This window comes from Oncorhynchus tshawytscha, linkage group LG18 (assembly GCF_018296145.1).
Source record: "Oncorhynchus tshawytscha isolate Ot180627B linkage group LG18, Otsh_v2.0, whole genome shotgun sequence".
Lineage (NCBI taxonomy): Eukaryota > Metazoa > Chordata > Actinopteri > Salmoniformes > Salmonidae > Oncorhynchus > Oncorhynchus tshawytscha.
In genome coordinates this window covers 283,224-300,778 of record NC_056446.1, presented here as the reverse complement: position 1 = coordinate 300,778, position 17,555 = coordinate 283,224, and the positions used below count along the sequence as shown (strand labels likewise).

Sequence of the window (17,555 nt, the reverse complement as noted above, 5' to 3'; positions counted from 1 at the left end):
AGGAGTTTACTACATGGGTTGGTCTTCTAAGACATAAACGTTACCTATTGCCGTTTACCTCAGCTCATTGGCTATCTACCCAGCAAGATTTCAAGACGATCAGTGTTCATTGTGTTAAAATACAGTCAATCAACGAAACAGCGGGCAAATCTTTGGTGCACAAGGATGTCATTACTTGTTGTCTTCAAATCTGTTTCTTTCAGTCAATACGTCCCGCGAAATGACCCATCAGGTTTGATTGATTGTGTTACAAACAAACCAGTTGATTGCAGTGAAACCAAATATGACTGGAAAAGTCACGTTCTGTGTGGGTTATTTACCTGGAATGTGTCGTCGAAAATGGAATGAGACGGAATTCACGACACAAGCGGTTCACAAAATGTTTTCGTGTTAGGCTATAAAAACAGATTTTATCAAACAAAAGATAATTCATTGTGTAACAATGAGCATTGGAATTGCAAACAGACGAAGATCGTCAAAGGAAAACAATTTTTTTAATGCAGTTTGTGATTGTTACGCCTGTGCTGGTTGAAATAGTTTTTTATGGGGCTCTATACTCAGATAATCGCATTGTATTCTTTCGCAGTAAATCCTTTTTAAAATCTGACAACGCAGTTGGATTAGCAAGATTCTAGGCTTTCGATACATGTGAGACACTTGTATTTTCATTAATGTTTAAAGACTATTTATGTAGCGATCACCGTATGTTGTGGAATTTCAGCCAGCTACCAGGTTCCGTGCTCAGAGAGGTTAATGGTAACTGTAGTGTAATTGTGTCCATTAGGAGTGTGACACTGAACTTTGGGAGAGCAGAATCAACAACTTCTGCATCATCAAGACTGTTGCTTTGTGAGAAGGTGTTAAAGTTTGAACTCGGCCATTGTTTTGTAAATGCCAGCTAAAAAGTACCAGTGACCTGGCTTTTGCCCCAGGTGAAAGCAGGTTTTCCGGAGCCATGGCCCAGTGAAGCAACAGGTGCCGGTCCGTGTAGATGGAAACAGAAAAGTCTGAACCTTTTGGGAAAAACACTGGGGTCAATCCTGTATGGAAATACACCATTGAAGGACCTAAAGACACTTCCTGTTATTGTTAACCGTAATCTCTGTCCCAGGTGACATCATCCCTGCTGAACTCGCCAGTGTGCGCCGCCTCCCTACTGGTGCTGGCGGAGAGCGAGGCGGAGAAGAGGAAGTGGGTTGGCATCCTGGAGGGCCTTCAGAGCATCCTGGCCAAGAACCGCCTCAGGAACTGCGTGGTGCACGTCATGCACGAGGCCTACGACTCGTCACTGCCCGCCATCAAGACCATGCTCTCCGCCGCCATCGTCGGTGAGTTGGAGGAAATGGGGAGACTGTATGTGACATTTACGTCTCACCAACACAACTGCGCTGTGTGTTTTTGTGTGTGTGCGAGGCATACGACTCGTCACTGTCTGCCATCAAGACCACACTCTCCATGATAAGTGAGTAAGGGACAGTGGGCCTCTTATCATTCGTGACCAGCAAGACATTTGTGTAAATCTTTTCTTCTGATTACAGCTTTTACACAGTTTAGTAGCTGGAACAGGCAAAACAACAATATTCAAGGGTTAAATATTTGTTCAATCTCTTGTGGGTTTTGTTTATACGTTTTTCATAGAAACAAATGTAAGGTATGTATTGATATATTAGTTCCAGAATGTGTGCAGGAAAAATGGAAAGGGAGAGAGAGGTGTATGCAGAGAATGTGTGAGTGTCAGAGAAAGTGTGACTGTTGACTGCTCTTCTCTCTGCAGATCGAGAGCGTATCGCCCTGGGTACAGAGGAAGGCCTGTTTGTAGTGGAGGTCACCAGAGATGGTAAGAACATACTTATACGACATCAGGTCATATTCACCCACAGGCCGTTTTCACATATGACATCCGATACCATGGTACGGTTTCCTGTCCGTTTTCACATATGACATCCGATACCATGGTACGGTTTCCTGTCCGTTTTCACATATGACATCCGATACCATGGTACGGTTTCCTGTCCGTTTTCACATATGACATCCGATACCATGGTACGGCTTCCTGTCTGTTTTCACATATGACATCCGATACCATGGTACGGCTTCCTGTCCGTTTTCACATGTGACATTCAATACCATGGTATGGGTTCCTGGGCATTTTCACAGTTTGACATTCGATACCATGGTATGGTTTCCTGGCCGTTTTCACATATGACATTCCATACCATGGTACTTTTCCTGGCCGTTTTCACATATGACATTCCATACCATGGTACGGTTTCCTGGGTGTTTTCACATATGACATTCCATACCATGGTACTGTTTCCTGGCCGTTTTCACGTGACATTCCATACCATGGTACGGTTTCCTGGTGTTTTCACATATGACATTCCATACCATGGTACGGTTTCCTGGTGTTTTCACATATGACATTCCATACCATGGTACGGTTTCCTGGGCGTTTACACAGTTTGACATTCCATACCATGGTACGGATTCCTGGGTGTTTTCACATATGACATCCGATACCATGGTACGGTTTCCTGGGCGTTTACACAGTTTGACATTCCATACCATGGTACGGATTCCTGGGTGTTTTCACATGACATTCCATTGTACGGTTTCCTGGGTGTTTTCACAGTTTGACATTCGATACCATGGTACGGTTTTCTGGGTGTTTTCACATATGACATTCCATTGTACGGTTTGCTGGGTGTTTTCACATATGACATTCCATTGTACGGTTTCCTGGGCGTTTACACAGTTTGACATTCCATACCATGGTACGGATTCCTGGGTGTTTTCACATATGACATTCCATTGTACGGTTTGCTGGGTGTTTTCACAGTTTGACATTCGATACCATGGTACCGTTTTTCTTGGTGTTTTCACATATGACATTCCATAGCATGGTTACGGTTTCCTGGGCATTTTCATAGTTCGACAACCGTTTCCTGGAGCAGTTGTGAAAGTTTGACCATATACGGTGTGCTTTCACAAGACCTGAAAATCACAGTTTCATGGTGCAATTTGCCGAGACGCTCATTCTGCATGACAGTAGCAAGCTAGCTTGTTTACAACGGGCAAAAAAGTTCCACTCAACTGGCACGTCACGATACCTGTTACTTTGGTCCTGGATCTTGGACCCACCACAGGATTTGTTTCTACCCGAGTTCATTTACTTCTCACAAATGCTCTATAGTGCAGATCATAAGCTCCATTATCTGGATCAAACAGGGATATGTGAGAGCTCCCATCGAGGCTCAGATGATATGGACATAACTGGTTTTGTGCACAGCAACATGCAGACTCCTCCATGCAGCTCAACATTTTTTTGAGTTCTATAATCACATGATGCTCTGCAGATGGTCATTCTATAAACAAATCTGTTGATAAGCAACTGCTTGCTAAGGTTATGGTTAGGTTTAGAATAAATGTAAGGTGTAAGGTTAGAGCTAGGGTTAAGGTCAGTAGATAGTTAGTTGAAATGTTACGGATGGACTTTCCAAATAAGTTGTTAATGGGATATGTGAGATCGCCCATAGAGGCTAAGATGATACGGAACATAATTACAAATAATTTGTTGACTGCAAGAAGCCGAAACAGAATATTTGACTAACACATTAATTTCAACCCTTCTATCTATTAGGTATGGGAATACGAATACTTTCCAAAATTAAAATCACTTGGAGCTGATTTGAGGATGATTTTATTTGGCCCTTCAAGTTTTCTGAGCAATTGTTGGACATAAGACTATATAAACATCAAATCCGCTCCAAGTGATTTTAATTATTGTATTGGCTCACGGGCCGCCAGTTGGGGAGCCCTGCCCTACAAACTCCCCTGTTGACTCACCCCTCTCTCCCTCCTCCAGTGATCGTCCGTGCGGCTGACTGCAAGAAGGTGCACCAGATCGAGCTGATCCCAAAACAGAAGATGGTGGCCCTGCTGTGCGGACGCAACCGCCACGTGCACCTGCACCCCTGGGGGGCGCTGGAGGGGGCTGAGTCGGCCTTTGACATCAAGTTGACGGAGACCAAGGGCTGTCAGGCGCTGACCACCGGCGTGCTGCATCCCGGGGGACCCGCCTGCCTGCTGGCCGCCATCAAGCGCCAGGTCTCTATTATTTATGTATTTATTTACACATGCAAATTTACACATGCAAATTTAGTGACTAAAGTAAAACAAAGTTAATAAAAGTGTTCCAATACCAAATAGTTCAAATTACATGTGAAGGTGAAGTTATGTGACTTCTATAAGAAATAGGGGGGGAAAGTCATAAGATACATCTATCTTCCCCACTTCAAAACAAACAACATATAAAGGTAGCATCCATAAAGTCTTCAGAAGAACTGCATCTGAATGATGCTTTGCATATCATTCATAAGCGAACTCATACTAGCTACATCAAAGGTGACATGAAAGGTCCTTTACATCTGCTGCTTTGCCTGAATGTATGGCAAAATGTCCCCCCTCCACCTCTACCAGGTGCTGTGCTATGAGATTACCTGGGCCAAGCCGCACCACCGCAAGCTGTGGGAGGTGCAGGCCCCGGGGGTGGCCCAGTGGCTGGGCATGGTGCGTGAGCGCCTGTGCGTGGGTTACCCCTCGGGCTTCGCCCTGCTGGCCCTCCAGGGTGAGTCATCGCCCGTAAGCCTGGTGAGCCCCGGGGACCCGTCGCTTGCCTTCCTGGCCCAGCAGCCCCTGGACGCGCTGCACGCCCTGGAGGTGGGCACGGCCGAGCTGCTGCTCTGCTTCAGCCAGCTAGGCATCTATGTGGACCCCACAGGAAGGAGGAGCAGGGCCCAGGAACTGATGTGGCCCGCCACACCGCTAGCCTGCAGTACGTAGCGGTTTTGTTTTATTTTAAGTGGTTAAGTTGGGTTAGGCAAGGTTTGGAGAAGAAATGCAGTGGCCTTGCTGGTCTAAAGGTAATGCTGCAGCAACTGGCACACACATGTATGGTTTCGGCACACGTTTGAATCCAGCCTACTGCTCTTTGACACAACTTCTCCCTATCCTTCCCCACTGTCATCTTCTATCTTAAAATATACAGTGTGCTCCAAATGTATTGTGACCATGACAATGATGTTGTTTTGGCTCTGTACTCCAACACTTTGGATTTGAAATGATACAATGACTGAAGTTAAAATGCAGACTGTCAGCTTTAATTTGAGGGTGAACCATTTAGCACTTTTAGTATTAGGGGACCAAAAGTATTGGGATAAATTCACTTACACTACCAGTCAAAAGTTTGAACACCTACTCGTTCCAGTTTTTTTTTTAAATATATATATTTTTTTTTAAACAATGTAGTATAATAGTGAAGACATCAAAACGATGAAATAACACACATGGAATCGTAGTATCCAAAAAAGTGTTAAATCTAAATATATTTGAGATTCTTCAAAGTAGCCATCCTTTGCCTTGACAGCTTTTCACACTCTTGGAATTCTCTCAACCAGTTTCACCTGGAATCCTTTTCCAACAGTCTTGAATGAGTTCACATATTTGCTGAGCACTTGTTGGCTGCTTTTCCTTCACTCTGCGGTCCAACTCATCCCAAACCATCTCAATTTGGTTGAGGTCGGGTGATTGTGGAGGCCAGGTCATCTGCTGCAGCACTCCATCACTCTCCTTCATGGTCAAATAGCCCTTACACAGCCTGGAGGTGTGTTGGGTTGTTATCATGTTGAAAAACAAATGATAGTCCCACTAAGCACAAACCAGATGGGATGGCGTATCGCTGCAGAATGCTGTAGTAGTCATGCTGGTTACGTGTGCCTTAACTTCTAAATAATTCACAGACTGTGTCACCAGTAAAACACCATCACACCTCCTCCATGCTTCACAATAGGAACCACACATGCGGAGATAATCCGTTCACCGACTCCGTGTCTCACCAAGACGTGGCAGTTGTAACCAAAAATCTAAAATTTGGATTCATTAGACCAAAGAACAGATTTCCACTGGTCTAATGGTCATTTCTTGTGTTTCTTGGCCCAAGCAAGTCCTCTTGTTATTATTAGAGTCCTTTAGTAGTGGTTTCTTTGCAGCAATTTGACCATGAAAGGCAGTTGATGTTGTGTCTGTCTTGAACTCTGTGAAGCATTTATTTGGGCTGCAATTTCTGAGACTGGTAACTCTAATTGAACTTATTCTCTGCAGCAGAGGTAACTCTGGGTCTTCCTTTCCTGTGGCGGTCCTCATGAGAGAGAGTTTCATCATGGTTGATGGTTTTTGCAACTGCACTTTCAAAGTTCTTGAAATTTTCCGTATTGACTGACCTTCATGTCTTAAAGTAATGATGGACTGTTGTTTCTCTTTGCTTATTTGAGCTGTTCTTGACATAATATGGACTTGGTCTTTTACCAAATGGGGCTATCTTCTGTATACCACCCCTACCTTGTCACAACACAACTGATTGGCTCAAACACATTAAGAAGTAAAGAAATTCCCCAAATGTACTTTTAACAAGGCACACCTGTTAATTGAAATGCATTCCAGGTGACTACCTCATGAAGCTGGTTGAGGGAATGCTTAGAGTGTGCAAAACTGACATCAAGGCAAAGGGTGGCTACTTTGAAGAATCTCAAATATATTTGATTTTGTTTAACAATTTTTTGGTAACCACATGATTCCATATGTGTTATTTCATAGTGTTGATGTCTTCACTATTATTCCCCAATGTAGAAAATAGTACAAATAAAGAATAACTCTTGAATGATGGTGTCTTGACTGGTACTGTTTGTGTATTAAAGTATTTTTTTCACAATGTCTGCTCCAGATAATAGTGATAGAGACACCTTGTAACAGCCTATGTAGAATGCCTGAATGCTTGACACCAGAAATTGTTAGCTATCCGAAGGGGCACTAAAAGACAACATTTTTATATTATTTATACATGAAAATGATCTGGTATATTGGATCCTACAAATAGATTCAATTGTGGAGGCCTCTGTTTTTGCTCAGCGTGCCTCCTGTGTGTCCTCCAGGCTCCAACTCGTCTTATTTGACGGTGTACAGCGAGTACGGAGTGGATGTGTTTGACATCCACACCACCGAGTGGGTCCAGACCATTTCACTGAGGAAGGTAAGAGTAGCTTTCCATGGTTACCCATCCATATCGCTCCTGCCAACTGATGAGTCTGGATTGAATGCTTTTCTTGTTTTTGTGAAAATGTTGCCTGCTGAATGCTAGGCTTAATGCTATGCTATGCTAGCTATTAACACTCTTACACAAATGCTTGTGTAGCTATGGTTGAAAAGCATATTTTGAAAATCTGAGATGACAGTGTTGTTAACAAAAGGCTAAGCTTGTGAGCCAATATATTTATTTCATTTGCGATTTTCATGAATAGTTAACGTTGCGTTATGGTAATGAGCTTGAGGCTATGATTACGCTCCCGGATACGGGATTGCTCGACGCAAGAAGTTAAATCGGAATGGCCGATAACTTGAAATCGGCTCTAAATTTTCATAACAAATCGGTAATCGGCATTTTTGGATACCGATTATGGAAGATTACATTGCGCTACACAAGGAGACTGCGCGGCAGGCTGACTACCTGTTACATGAGTGCAGCAAGGAGCCAAGGTAAGTTGCTAGCTAGTGGTAGGCGGTGGTAGGCAACAGCAGGCTCATAAGCATTCATTCAAGCAGCACTTTCCTGCATTTGCCAGCAGCTCTTTGCTGTGCTTCAAGCATTGCGCTGTTTATGACTTCAAGCCTATCAACTCCCGAGATTAGGCTGGCAATACTATAGTGCCTATAAGAACATACAATAGTTAAAAGGTATATGAAATACAAATGGTAGAGAGAGAAATAGTCCTATAATAACTACAACCTAAAACTTCTTACCTGGGAATATTGAAGACTCATGTTAAAAGGAGTCCACGAGCTTTCATATGTTCTGAGCAAGGAATTTAAAACATTAGCTTTTTTACATGGCAAATATTGCACTTTTACTTTCTTTTTGCATTATTTAAACAAAAATGAACATGTTTTATTATTTATTTGAGACTAAATTGATTTTATTGATGTTTTATTTTATTGATGTATTTTATTAAGTTAAAATAAAAGTGTTCATTCAGTATTGTTGTAATTGTCATTACAAATATATATAAATATATATATTTTTTTTTAAATCATAATAAAAAAAATCTAAAAATATACATTAAAAAAAGGAAAAAATAAATGTATTTTTTTTATCGGCATTTGCTTTTTTTTGGTCCTCCAATAAATCGGTATCGGCTTGAAAAATCATAATCGGTCGACCTCTACTTTGTACACTGAAAATTAATATTTGTGTCATTCTCAACTTTTGGCCACGACTGTACAAGCAGACACTGGTGACAGATTTATTTTAACGTCATTGGTGCATTTACACCGCACGTCCATGCAGGGGCACTCTTGTGTACTTTCAACAGGCAGTCATGCAGTGGGGGACACAAAGGCAACAATGTAATTTCACAATACATCTAGTGACATGCACAAGAAAATGCAGACCTCACTTCTGCATGCAGGCAAAGCAGAACATAATTTGCCACTAATCAAAATAATTCCAACACATGAAACAGAGCATTATGTTCAACCAGAACCATTGTTCTACATGGGCATGGTAATGCCAGTGACACAAATTCAATAGATAAGAGTGAACTAGGTCCAGTAGAGCAATATAAAATCCAGATTTTTGCCTGGTTCCATTATGTTTTTTCCCAAATTCTGTTTTCTTCGTTTTGTTTTTTCAGGTTTCCGTTGATCATTAGCATTGTCGCTAACAGCTACACAGCGTAGACTAGACACACCGCGCACAACACACACAGATGGACATTCCAGACTGTTGTACGGGCAGCGCTGCTCTTTTGCTTGATGACTCACCCTGAATTTAATTTATCGACCGCTACACACATTTAGTCTGAAACTGCAATCCTACAAGTCATTTGTGTGACTTCAAAATGAGGGGCGTTATACAAAAATCAATCAGCGATTGGATCATCTCTAACAAATCTAACCAATCAGAGTATCAAAGTTAATCACACCATCATGTAGGCCTGTTCAGGCCTAACCCATCGGTTTAGAGAATGTGTTTGCAATCTAGAAATCATTGGGGAGGGATTCAAATAAAATAATTTACCTTTGAAGAACTTCGGATGTTTTCAATGAGGAGACTCTCAGTTAGATAGCAAATATTCCGTTTTTCCAAAAAGATGATTTGTGTAGGAGAAATCGCTCCGTTTAGTTCATCACGTTTGGCTAAGAAAAGAAAAAAAACTCAGTCATTACAACGCCAAACTTTTTTCCAAATTAACTCCATAATATCGACAGAAACATGGCAAACCGTTGTTTAGAATCAATCCTCAAGGTGTTTTTCACATATCTATTCGATAAGTCATTCGTGGCAGTTGGGTTTCTCCTCTGAAGCAAATGGAAAAATACACGCAGCTGGAGATTACGCAATAATTGCAATGGAGGACACCAAGCGAGCACCTGGTAAATGTAGTCTCTTATGGTCAATCTTCCAATGATATGCCTACAAATACGTCACAATGCTGCAGACACCTTGGGGAAACGACAAAGTGTAGGCTCATTCCTTACGCATTCACAGCCATATAAGGAGACATTGGAACACAGCGCCTTCAAAATCTGGGGCATTTCCTGTTTGGAATTTCATCTTGGTTTCGCCTGTAGCATCAGTTCTGTGGCACTCACAGACAATATCTTTGCAGTTTTGGAAACGTCAGTGTTTTCTTTCCAAAGCTGTCAATTATATGCATAGTCGAGCATCTTTTCGTGACAAAATATCTTGTTTAAAACGGTAACATTTTTTTATCCAAAAATTAAAAGAGCGCCCCCTATATCGAAGAAGTTAATTGGTTGACCTCTAGTACAAAGCATGTCAGACTGACCAGGTGAAAGCTATGATCCCTTATTAAATCCACATAAATCAGCGTTGATGAAGGGGAACAAGGATTTTTAAGCTTTGAGACAATTGAGACATGGATTGTGTATGTGTGTATGATGGTGAATGGGCAAGACAAAAGATTTAAGTGCCTTAGGATGACGTATGGTAGTAGGAGCCAGGCGCACCTGTTTGTGTCAAGAACTGCAACACTGCTGTGTTTTTCCACGCTGAATGGTCCACCACCAAAAGAATATCCAGCCAACTTGACACCTCTGTGGAAAGCATTGGAGTCAACATGGGCCAGCATCCCTGTGGAACGCTTTCGACACCTTGTATTGATGAATTGAGGTGGTTCTGAGGGCAAAGGGGGTAGGGTGCAACTCAATATTAGGAAGGTGTTCTTAATGTTTTGTACACTCAGTGCCATGTGTCGATATGGTGTTGTAGCCTGTAAGATATTCATGAGCAGGCTAAATGAAATGTGTGAGCAGGTGATCCACTACACACATTTGATCATGTCACATATTTAGACACATTGGCATTCAAAACTCACTTAGGCAGATGCATAGATTCTCACACACACACACACACACACACTTGAACACAGCCACATCCCTCCAACTCCTGGAGAGCTACAGTCCTGCAGGTTTTCACTCCAACCCTAATCTAGCTCACCTGATTCTAATAATTAGCTGGTTGATAAGCTGAACGAGGTTAGTTAGAACTGGGTTGGATTGAAAACCTGCTGGAGGGTAGCTCTCCAGGAACGGGGAGCCGAATGCCCCATCTTGGTGAGAGGATGCGTGTTCTAATCTCGGGTGAGTGTTAAAAAGTGTGTGCATCCATGAGTGAGAAGAGTGTCTTTGTGCACGTGTGTTTTTACACATGATGCGCATGTTTATGCCCCTTCATGCATGTATGAATGTGTGCATTTGTAGTGTGGATTGGTGTAACCCATGTCCCTGCCCCCTCAGATAAGGCCTCTAAATGTGGAGGGCAGTCTGAACCTGCTGGGCTCCGAACAACCACGCCTCATCTACTTCAGCAACAACTCCACAGGTACAAATACACCTCAATATACACCTCACTCACTTACATATGGCCCAATACACAACTATATCTCAATATACTCACTCAGTACCTACAGTGCCTTATTCCACATTTTGTTGTTACAGCCTGAATTCAAAATGGATTAAATATATATATATTTTTTGTAACCTTTTTATTTAACTAGGCAAGTCAGTTAAGAACAAATTCTTATTTACAATGACAGCCTACCAAAAGGCAAAAGACCTCCTGCGGGTACGGGGCCTGGGATTAAAAATAAGAATAAATGAAATACAAATATAGGACAAAACACACATCACGACAAGAGAGACAACACTACATAAAGAGACCTAAGACGACAACATAGCATGGCACCAACACATGACAACACAACATGGTAGCAACACCACATGGTAGCAGCACAAAACACAGTACAAACATTATTGGGCACAGACAACAGCACAAAGGGCAAGAAGGTAGAGACCACAATGCATTATGTGACGCAGCCACAACTGTCAGAAGGAATGTCCATGATTGAGTCTTTGAATGAAGAGATTAAGATAAAACTGTACAGTTTGAGTGTTTATTGCAGCTCGTTCCAGTCGCTGGCTGCAGTGAACTGAAAAGACGAGCGACCAAGGGATGTGTGTGTTTTGGGGACCTTTAACAGAATGTGACTGGTAGAATGGGTGTTGTATGTGGAGGATGAGGGCTGTAGTAGGTATCTCAGATGGGGAAGTGAGGCCTAAGAAAGATTTATAATAAGCATTAATCAGTGGGTCTTGCGCCGGGTATACAGAGATGGACAGTTTAAACAGGAGAATAGAGTGCAGTGATATGTCCTATAAGGAGCATTGGTGGAAATCTGATGGCCGAATGGTAAAGAACATCTAGCCACTCGAACACCCTTACCTGCCGATCTATAAATTATGTCTCCGTAATCTAGCATGGATAGGATGGTCATCTGAATCAGGGTTAGTTTGGCAGCTGGTGTGAAAGAGGAGTGATTTACGATAGAGGAAACCAAGTCTAGCTGTAACCTTAGCCTGCAGCTTTGATATGTGCTGAGAGAAGGACAGTGCACCGTCTAGCCATACTCCCAATTACTTGTATGAGGTGACTACCTCAAGCTCTAAACCCTCAGAGGTAGTAATCACACCTGTGGGGAGAGGGGCATTCTTCTTACCAAACCACATGACCTTTGTTTTGGAGGTGTTCAGAACAAGGTTATGGGTAGAGAAAGCTTGTTGGACACTAAGAAAGCTTTGTTGTAGAGCATTTAACATAATCCGGGGAGGGGCCAGCTGAGTATAAGACTGTATCTGCATATAAATGGATGAGAGAGCTTCCTGCTGCCTGAGCTATGTTGTTGATGTAAATTGAGAAGAGCGTGGGGCCTAGGATTGAACCTTGGGGTACTCCCTTGGTGACAGGCAGTGGCTGAGACAGCAGAATGTCTGACTTTATAAGCTGTACTCTTTGAGGTAGTTAGCAAACCAGGCCAAAGACCCCTCAGAGACACCAATATTCCTTAGCCGGCCCACAAGAATGGAATGGTCTACCATATCAAAGGCTTTGGCCAAGTCAATAAAAATATCAGCACAACATTACTTTGAATTAAGGGCAATGGTGACATCTTTGAGGACCTCTAAGTGACACATCAATAAGTGACACATCAATAAGCTAAGCGTAAACCAGATTACATACCTGAGAGAATACTATACACCTCAAGACAGCCAGTCAATTGTTTATTGACAAGTTTTTGCCAACACTTTTAATAAACAGGGTAAAATAGAAATCGGCCTATAACAGTTGGGATCAGCTTGAAATAAAGGACGAACCGTGGCTGCCTTCCAAGCAATGGGAACCTCCCCAGAGAGGAGAGACAGGTTAAAAAGGTTGGAAATAGGCTTGGCGATGATAGGGGCAGCAGCTGTTGGTTCTACTTTTTTGGGCTCCGTTATTTATTTAACAAATAAGGAATACTCAAAATGTGCACTTATAAATCATAACAATTTTAATCAAAATACAGCTGTAGTCAGAAGTCAAAGATCAAACATCAGACATACAACTGATGTCTTTCCTGAGTTCTGCCCCGAACAGAAGAAAGACAGGATCTTATATACCCGAGATCACCGCTATCTCCTATGCTCTGCATGTGCAGCTAAAATAACAAGTTATTCTTAACACAAGGTTTCTGAGAACCTGTCTCAGTGGCATGCAAATCTGCCCTTGTTTCAAAGAAAACAGACACTGTCTCTCTGTCTCGCTATCACCCTCAGTCCCTTTTCTCTGACGCGGGGCTGTGGGTTTTGGCAGAGAGCTAGACACAGACAGAGGCCTCAATATTCAGCTATACAGTGAGCATAAGTACAATGGCACGTAAGCAAATTCACAACAACATAATCAATGGTGGGGGTCTTTAGAAGACCCTCGTAATCAATTTTAATCCTTCACAGCCTTAAAGAAGAAAGGGTCTAAACCATCTGACCCAAATAGTTTTTTTGGGGGGGGGGGTCAAGTTTCAGGACCTCCTCTAGCACCTCAGACTCAGTGACTGCCTGCAGGGAGAAACTTTGTAGCGGGGCAGGGGAAAAAGTGGGAGAAGCATCCAGTCGCATTAAAAGGGGTGGGAGATGAGGAAATGTTGGACGGGCAAGGAGGCATATCTACCATCTACATCTACACACAATACCCCATAATGATGAAGTGAAAGCAAGTTTTTAGAAATGGTAGCAAATTTATTGAGAATGAAATATGTAAATTATGTAAGTATTCACACCCCTGAGTCGATACTTTGAAGAAGCACCTTTGGTGGTGATTAGTCTTTTTAGGTAAGTCTTTAAGAGCTTTGCACACCTGTATTGTACAATATTTGCCCATTATTCTTTTTTAATGTCTTTAGGCTCTGTCAAGTTGATTGTTTATCATTGCTAGACAGCCATTTTCAAATCTTGCCATAGATTTTAAAGCAAATGCGCAGTGCCTTTGGAAAGTATTCAGACCCCTGGACTTTTTCCACATTTTTCGTTAGTTTACAGCATTATTCTAAAATGTATTAAATTGTTTTTTTTTTCTCTCATCAAGCTACACACAATACCCCATAATGACAAAGCAAAACCAGTTTTTTTTACAGTTTTGCTAAATTATTAAAAATAAAATGTGCTTAATTTTTCAGACTTTTTACTCAGTACTTTGTTGAAGTACCTTTGGCAGTGATTACAGCCTCGAGTCTTCTTGGGTATGACTACAAGCTTGGCACACCTTTATTTGGGCAGTTTCTCCCATTCCTCTCTGCAGATCCTCCCAAGCTCTGTCAGGTTGGATGGGGTGCGTTGCTGCACAGCTATTTTCAGGTCTCTCCAGAGATGTTGGATCAGCTTTAAGACCGGGCTCAGGCTGGGCCACTCACGGACTTTTAGACTTGTCCTGAAGCCTGCGTTGTTTTGGCTGTGTGCTTAGGGTTGTTGTCCTGTTGGAAGGTCAACCTTCGCCCAAGTTTGAGCTCCTGAGAACTCTGGAGCAGGTTTTCATCAAGGATCTCTGTACTTTTCTCCATTCATCTTTGCCTCGATCCTGACTAGTCTCCCATTCCCTGGTGCTGAAAAACCACCCCCCTCAGCTTGATTCTGCCACCACCATGCTTCACCGTAGGGATGGTGCCAGGTTTCTTCTAGATGTGACACTTGGCATTCAGGCCAAAGAGTTCAATATTGGTTTCATCAGACCAGAGAATCTTGTTTCTGATGGTCTAAGTGTCCTTTAGGTGCCTTTTGGCGAACTCCAAGCGAGCTGTTATGTGCCTTTTACTGTGGAGTGGCTTCTGTCTGGCCACTCTACCATAAAGGCCTGATTGGTGGAGTGCTGCAGAGATGGTAAAACCTTCCAGAAGGACAACCATCTCCACAGAGGAACTCTGGAGCTGTCAGTGTGACCATCGGGTACTTGATCGCCTCCCTGACTAAGGCACTTCTCCCCCGATTGCTCAGCTTGCCCGGGCGACCAGCTCTAGGAAGGGTCTTGGTTGTTCCCAACATCTTAAATTTAAGAATGATGGAGGCCACTGTGTTCTTGGGGACATTCAATGCTGCAGAAATGTTCTGGTACACTTCCCCAGATCTGTGCCTCAACACAATCCTGTGTCGGAGCTTTAAGGACAATTCCTTTGACCTCATGGCTTGGTTTTTGCTCTGACATGCACTGTCAACTGTCAGACCTTATATAGACGGGTGTGTGGCTTTCCAAATCATGTCCAATCAATTGAATTTACCACAGATGGACTCTAATTGAGTTGTAGAATGTGACGACAGTAGTGGAGAGGGTAGTAAGTTTTAAGTTCCTCGGCGTACACATCACGGACAAACTGAATTGGTCCACCCACACAGACAGCGTCGTGAAGAAGGCGCAACAGCGCCTCTTCAACCTCAGGAGGCTGAAGAAATGCGGCTTGTCACCAAAAGCACTCGCAAACGTCTACAGATGCACAATCGAGAGCATCTTCTCGGGCTGTATCACCGCCTGGTATGGCAACTGCTCCACCCACAACTGTAAGGCTCTCCAGAGGGTAGTGAGGTCTGCACAACGCATCACCGGGGGCAAACTACCTATCCTCCAGGACACCTACACCACCCGATGTCACAGGAAGGCCATAAAGATCATCAAGGACAACAACCACCTGAGCCACTGCCTGTTCACCCCGCTATCATCCAGAAGGCGAGGTCAGTACAGGTGCATCAAAGCAGGGCCCGAGAGACTGAAAAACAGCTTCTATCAAGGCCATCAGACTGTTAAACAGCCACCACTAACATTGAGTGGCTGCTGCCAACACACTGACTCAACTCCAGCCACTTTAATAATGGGAATTGATGGAAATTGATGTAAACATATATCACTAGCCACATTAAACAATGCTACTTAATGTAATGTTTACATAGCCTACATTACTCATCTCGTATGTATATGTACAGTGGGGCAAAAAAGTATTTAGTCATCCACCAATTGTGCAAGTTCTCCCACTTAAAAAGATGAGAGAGGCCTGTAATTTCCATCATAGGTACACTTCAACTATGACAGACAAAATGAGAAAAGAAATCCAGAAAATCACATTGTAGGATATTTAATGAATTCATATTTAATTAATTTATTGTGTCCTATTTGAAATAACATGATGATGCTGGCCCATGTTGACCCTAATGCTTCCCACAGTTGTGTCAAGTTGGCTTTATGTCCTTTGGGTGGTGAACCATTCTTGATAAACACAGGAAACTGTTGATCGTGAAAAACCCAGCAGCATTGCAGTTCATGTCACAAAACAGTGCGCCTTGCACCTACTACTATACCCTGTTCAAAGGCACTTAAATGGTTTGTCAAAACTCTGAATGGCACACATACACAATCCATGTCTCAAGCCTTAAAAATCTACCTTTAACCTGTCTCTTCCCCCTATATGTACACTGATTTAAAGTGATGTTGTTGATGTTTTAGGAAAAGTTATCTATCCTTTCATTATGCCCTGTTCTTATGCTCTTTGGTTACAACCCTCATTTCTAAACGTCTTTTTTCAAGAAAAGCAAATCATCTTAGCAGCTTCAACAGCTGTGAAGAAAGCCGTTCTTAAAAGCTGGTTTTAACGGATACTGTATTGTGTAAAGTTCGGGTGTAAATGTTCAACGACAAGTCAGAGTTATATAATTAAAGATGGACTTTATAATATATGAGCTTCACCATAGCCTTTTGACTCTCAGATCAATTCAGTGTCTATAAATGAATTCTCTGAGAGTGCTTACAAAACAATTCTTAGTATCATTTATAGCCAAGACACACCCATCTCAACTCACATGACGAAACACAGATCTTAGGAACAGTTCACAAAGAAACTTTTACTTGAAAGAGGAGTATCCCATAGCTAGATAGCATTAGCTATAAATTATCTTTCAGTTTGCTCTCTTAGATGAGATTCTAATCTCATTCTTGTTACCACTTAGGACCAACACATTACGCTATCCAATGGCATATATCAATTGTCAATTCTAGATACTCCCATCTCAAATACAACCCCAACTGGACAAGATCATTAAAGACAGTGAGCCTCTTAGGTCATATACTAGGTCAAGATAAGGGCAACCTCAGAGGGGACATACAATAGTTACAGACACATTCCCATAAGAAGACAAGCCTCCATTCTGTCCTCCTCCCCTTCTGATATTCTTCATAGCATCACATGGTTTAACAGATACATTGACATATGAAGACAAGCCTGACCTCTCCCTTCTCTGGGCCCCTAGTGTCTAAGCCCTGGAGAAGAGAGAGGAAAATGCAAATGAAATGAAATAAATATATTCAAACACAAGCTTAGCCTTTTGTTAACAACACTGTCGTCTCAGATTTTCAAAATATGCGTTACAGCCAACGCTAGACAAGCGTTTGTGTAAGTTTATCATGGCATAATGCTATGCTAGGCTCTGCTGGCAGCAGGCAACATTTTCACCAAAATAAGAAAAGCAACCAAATTAAATCATTACAAAGTATTGACTCTAGGGTTGGAGATACTTATGTAAATGAGATATTTCTATTTCATTTTCAATGCATTTGCTAACATTTAAAAATAAATTTA

General features: G+C 42.3%; 1 protein-coding gene across 4 annotated transcripts in view; it reads left to right on the top strand.

Annotated features, from left to right (window-relative positions):
• The window catches only part of LOC112230633 (serine/threonine-protein kinase MRCK beta), a 132,634-nt gene that overhangs the window by 97,942 nt on the left and 17,137 nt on the right, over positions 1-17,555 (top strand). For all 4 annotated transcript variants that reach the window (XM_042300567.1, XM_024396907.2, XM_042300566.1 and 1 more), the window contains 6 exons: positions 1,112-1,328; positions 1,775-1,837; positions 3,866-4,107; positions 4,480-4,834; positions 6,987-7,084; positions 10,870-10,954. In XM_042300567.1, coding sequence (XP_042156501.1) covers positions 1,112-1,328; positions 1,775-1,837; positions 3,866-4,107; positions 4,480-4,834; positions 6,987-7,084; positions 10,870-10,954 — 1,060 coding nt within the window. The remainder of the gene's footprint in view (positions 1-1,111; positions 1,329-1,774; positions 1,838-3,865; positions 4,108-4,479; positions 4,835-6,986; positions 7,085-10,869; positions 10,955-17,555) is intronic.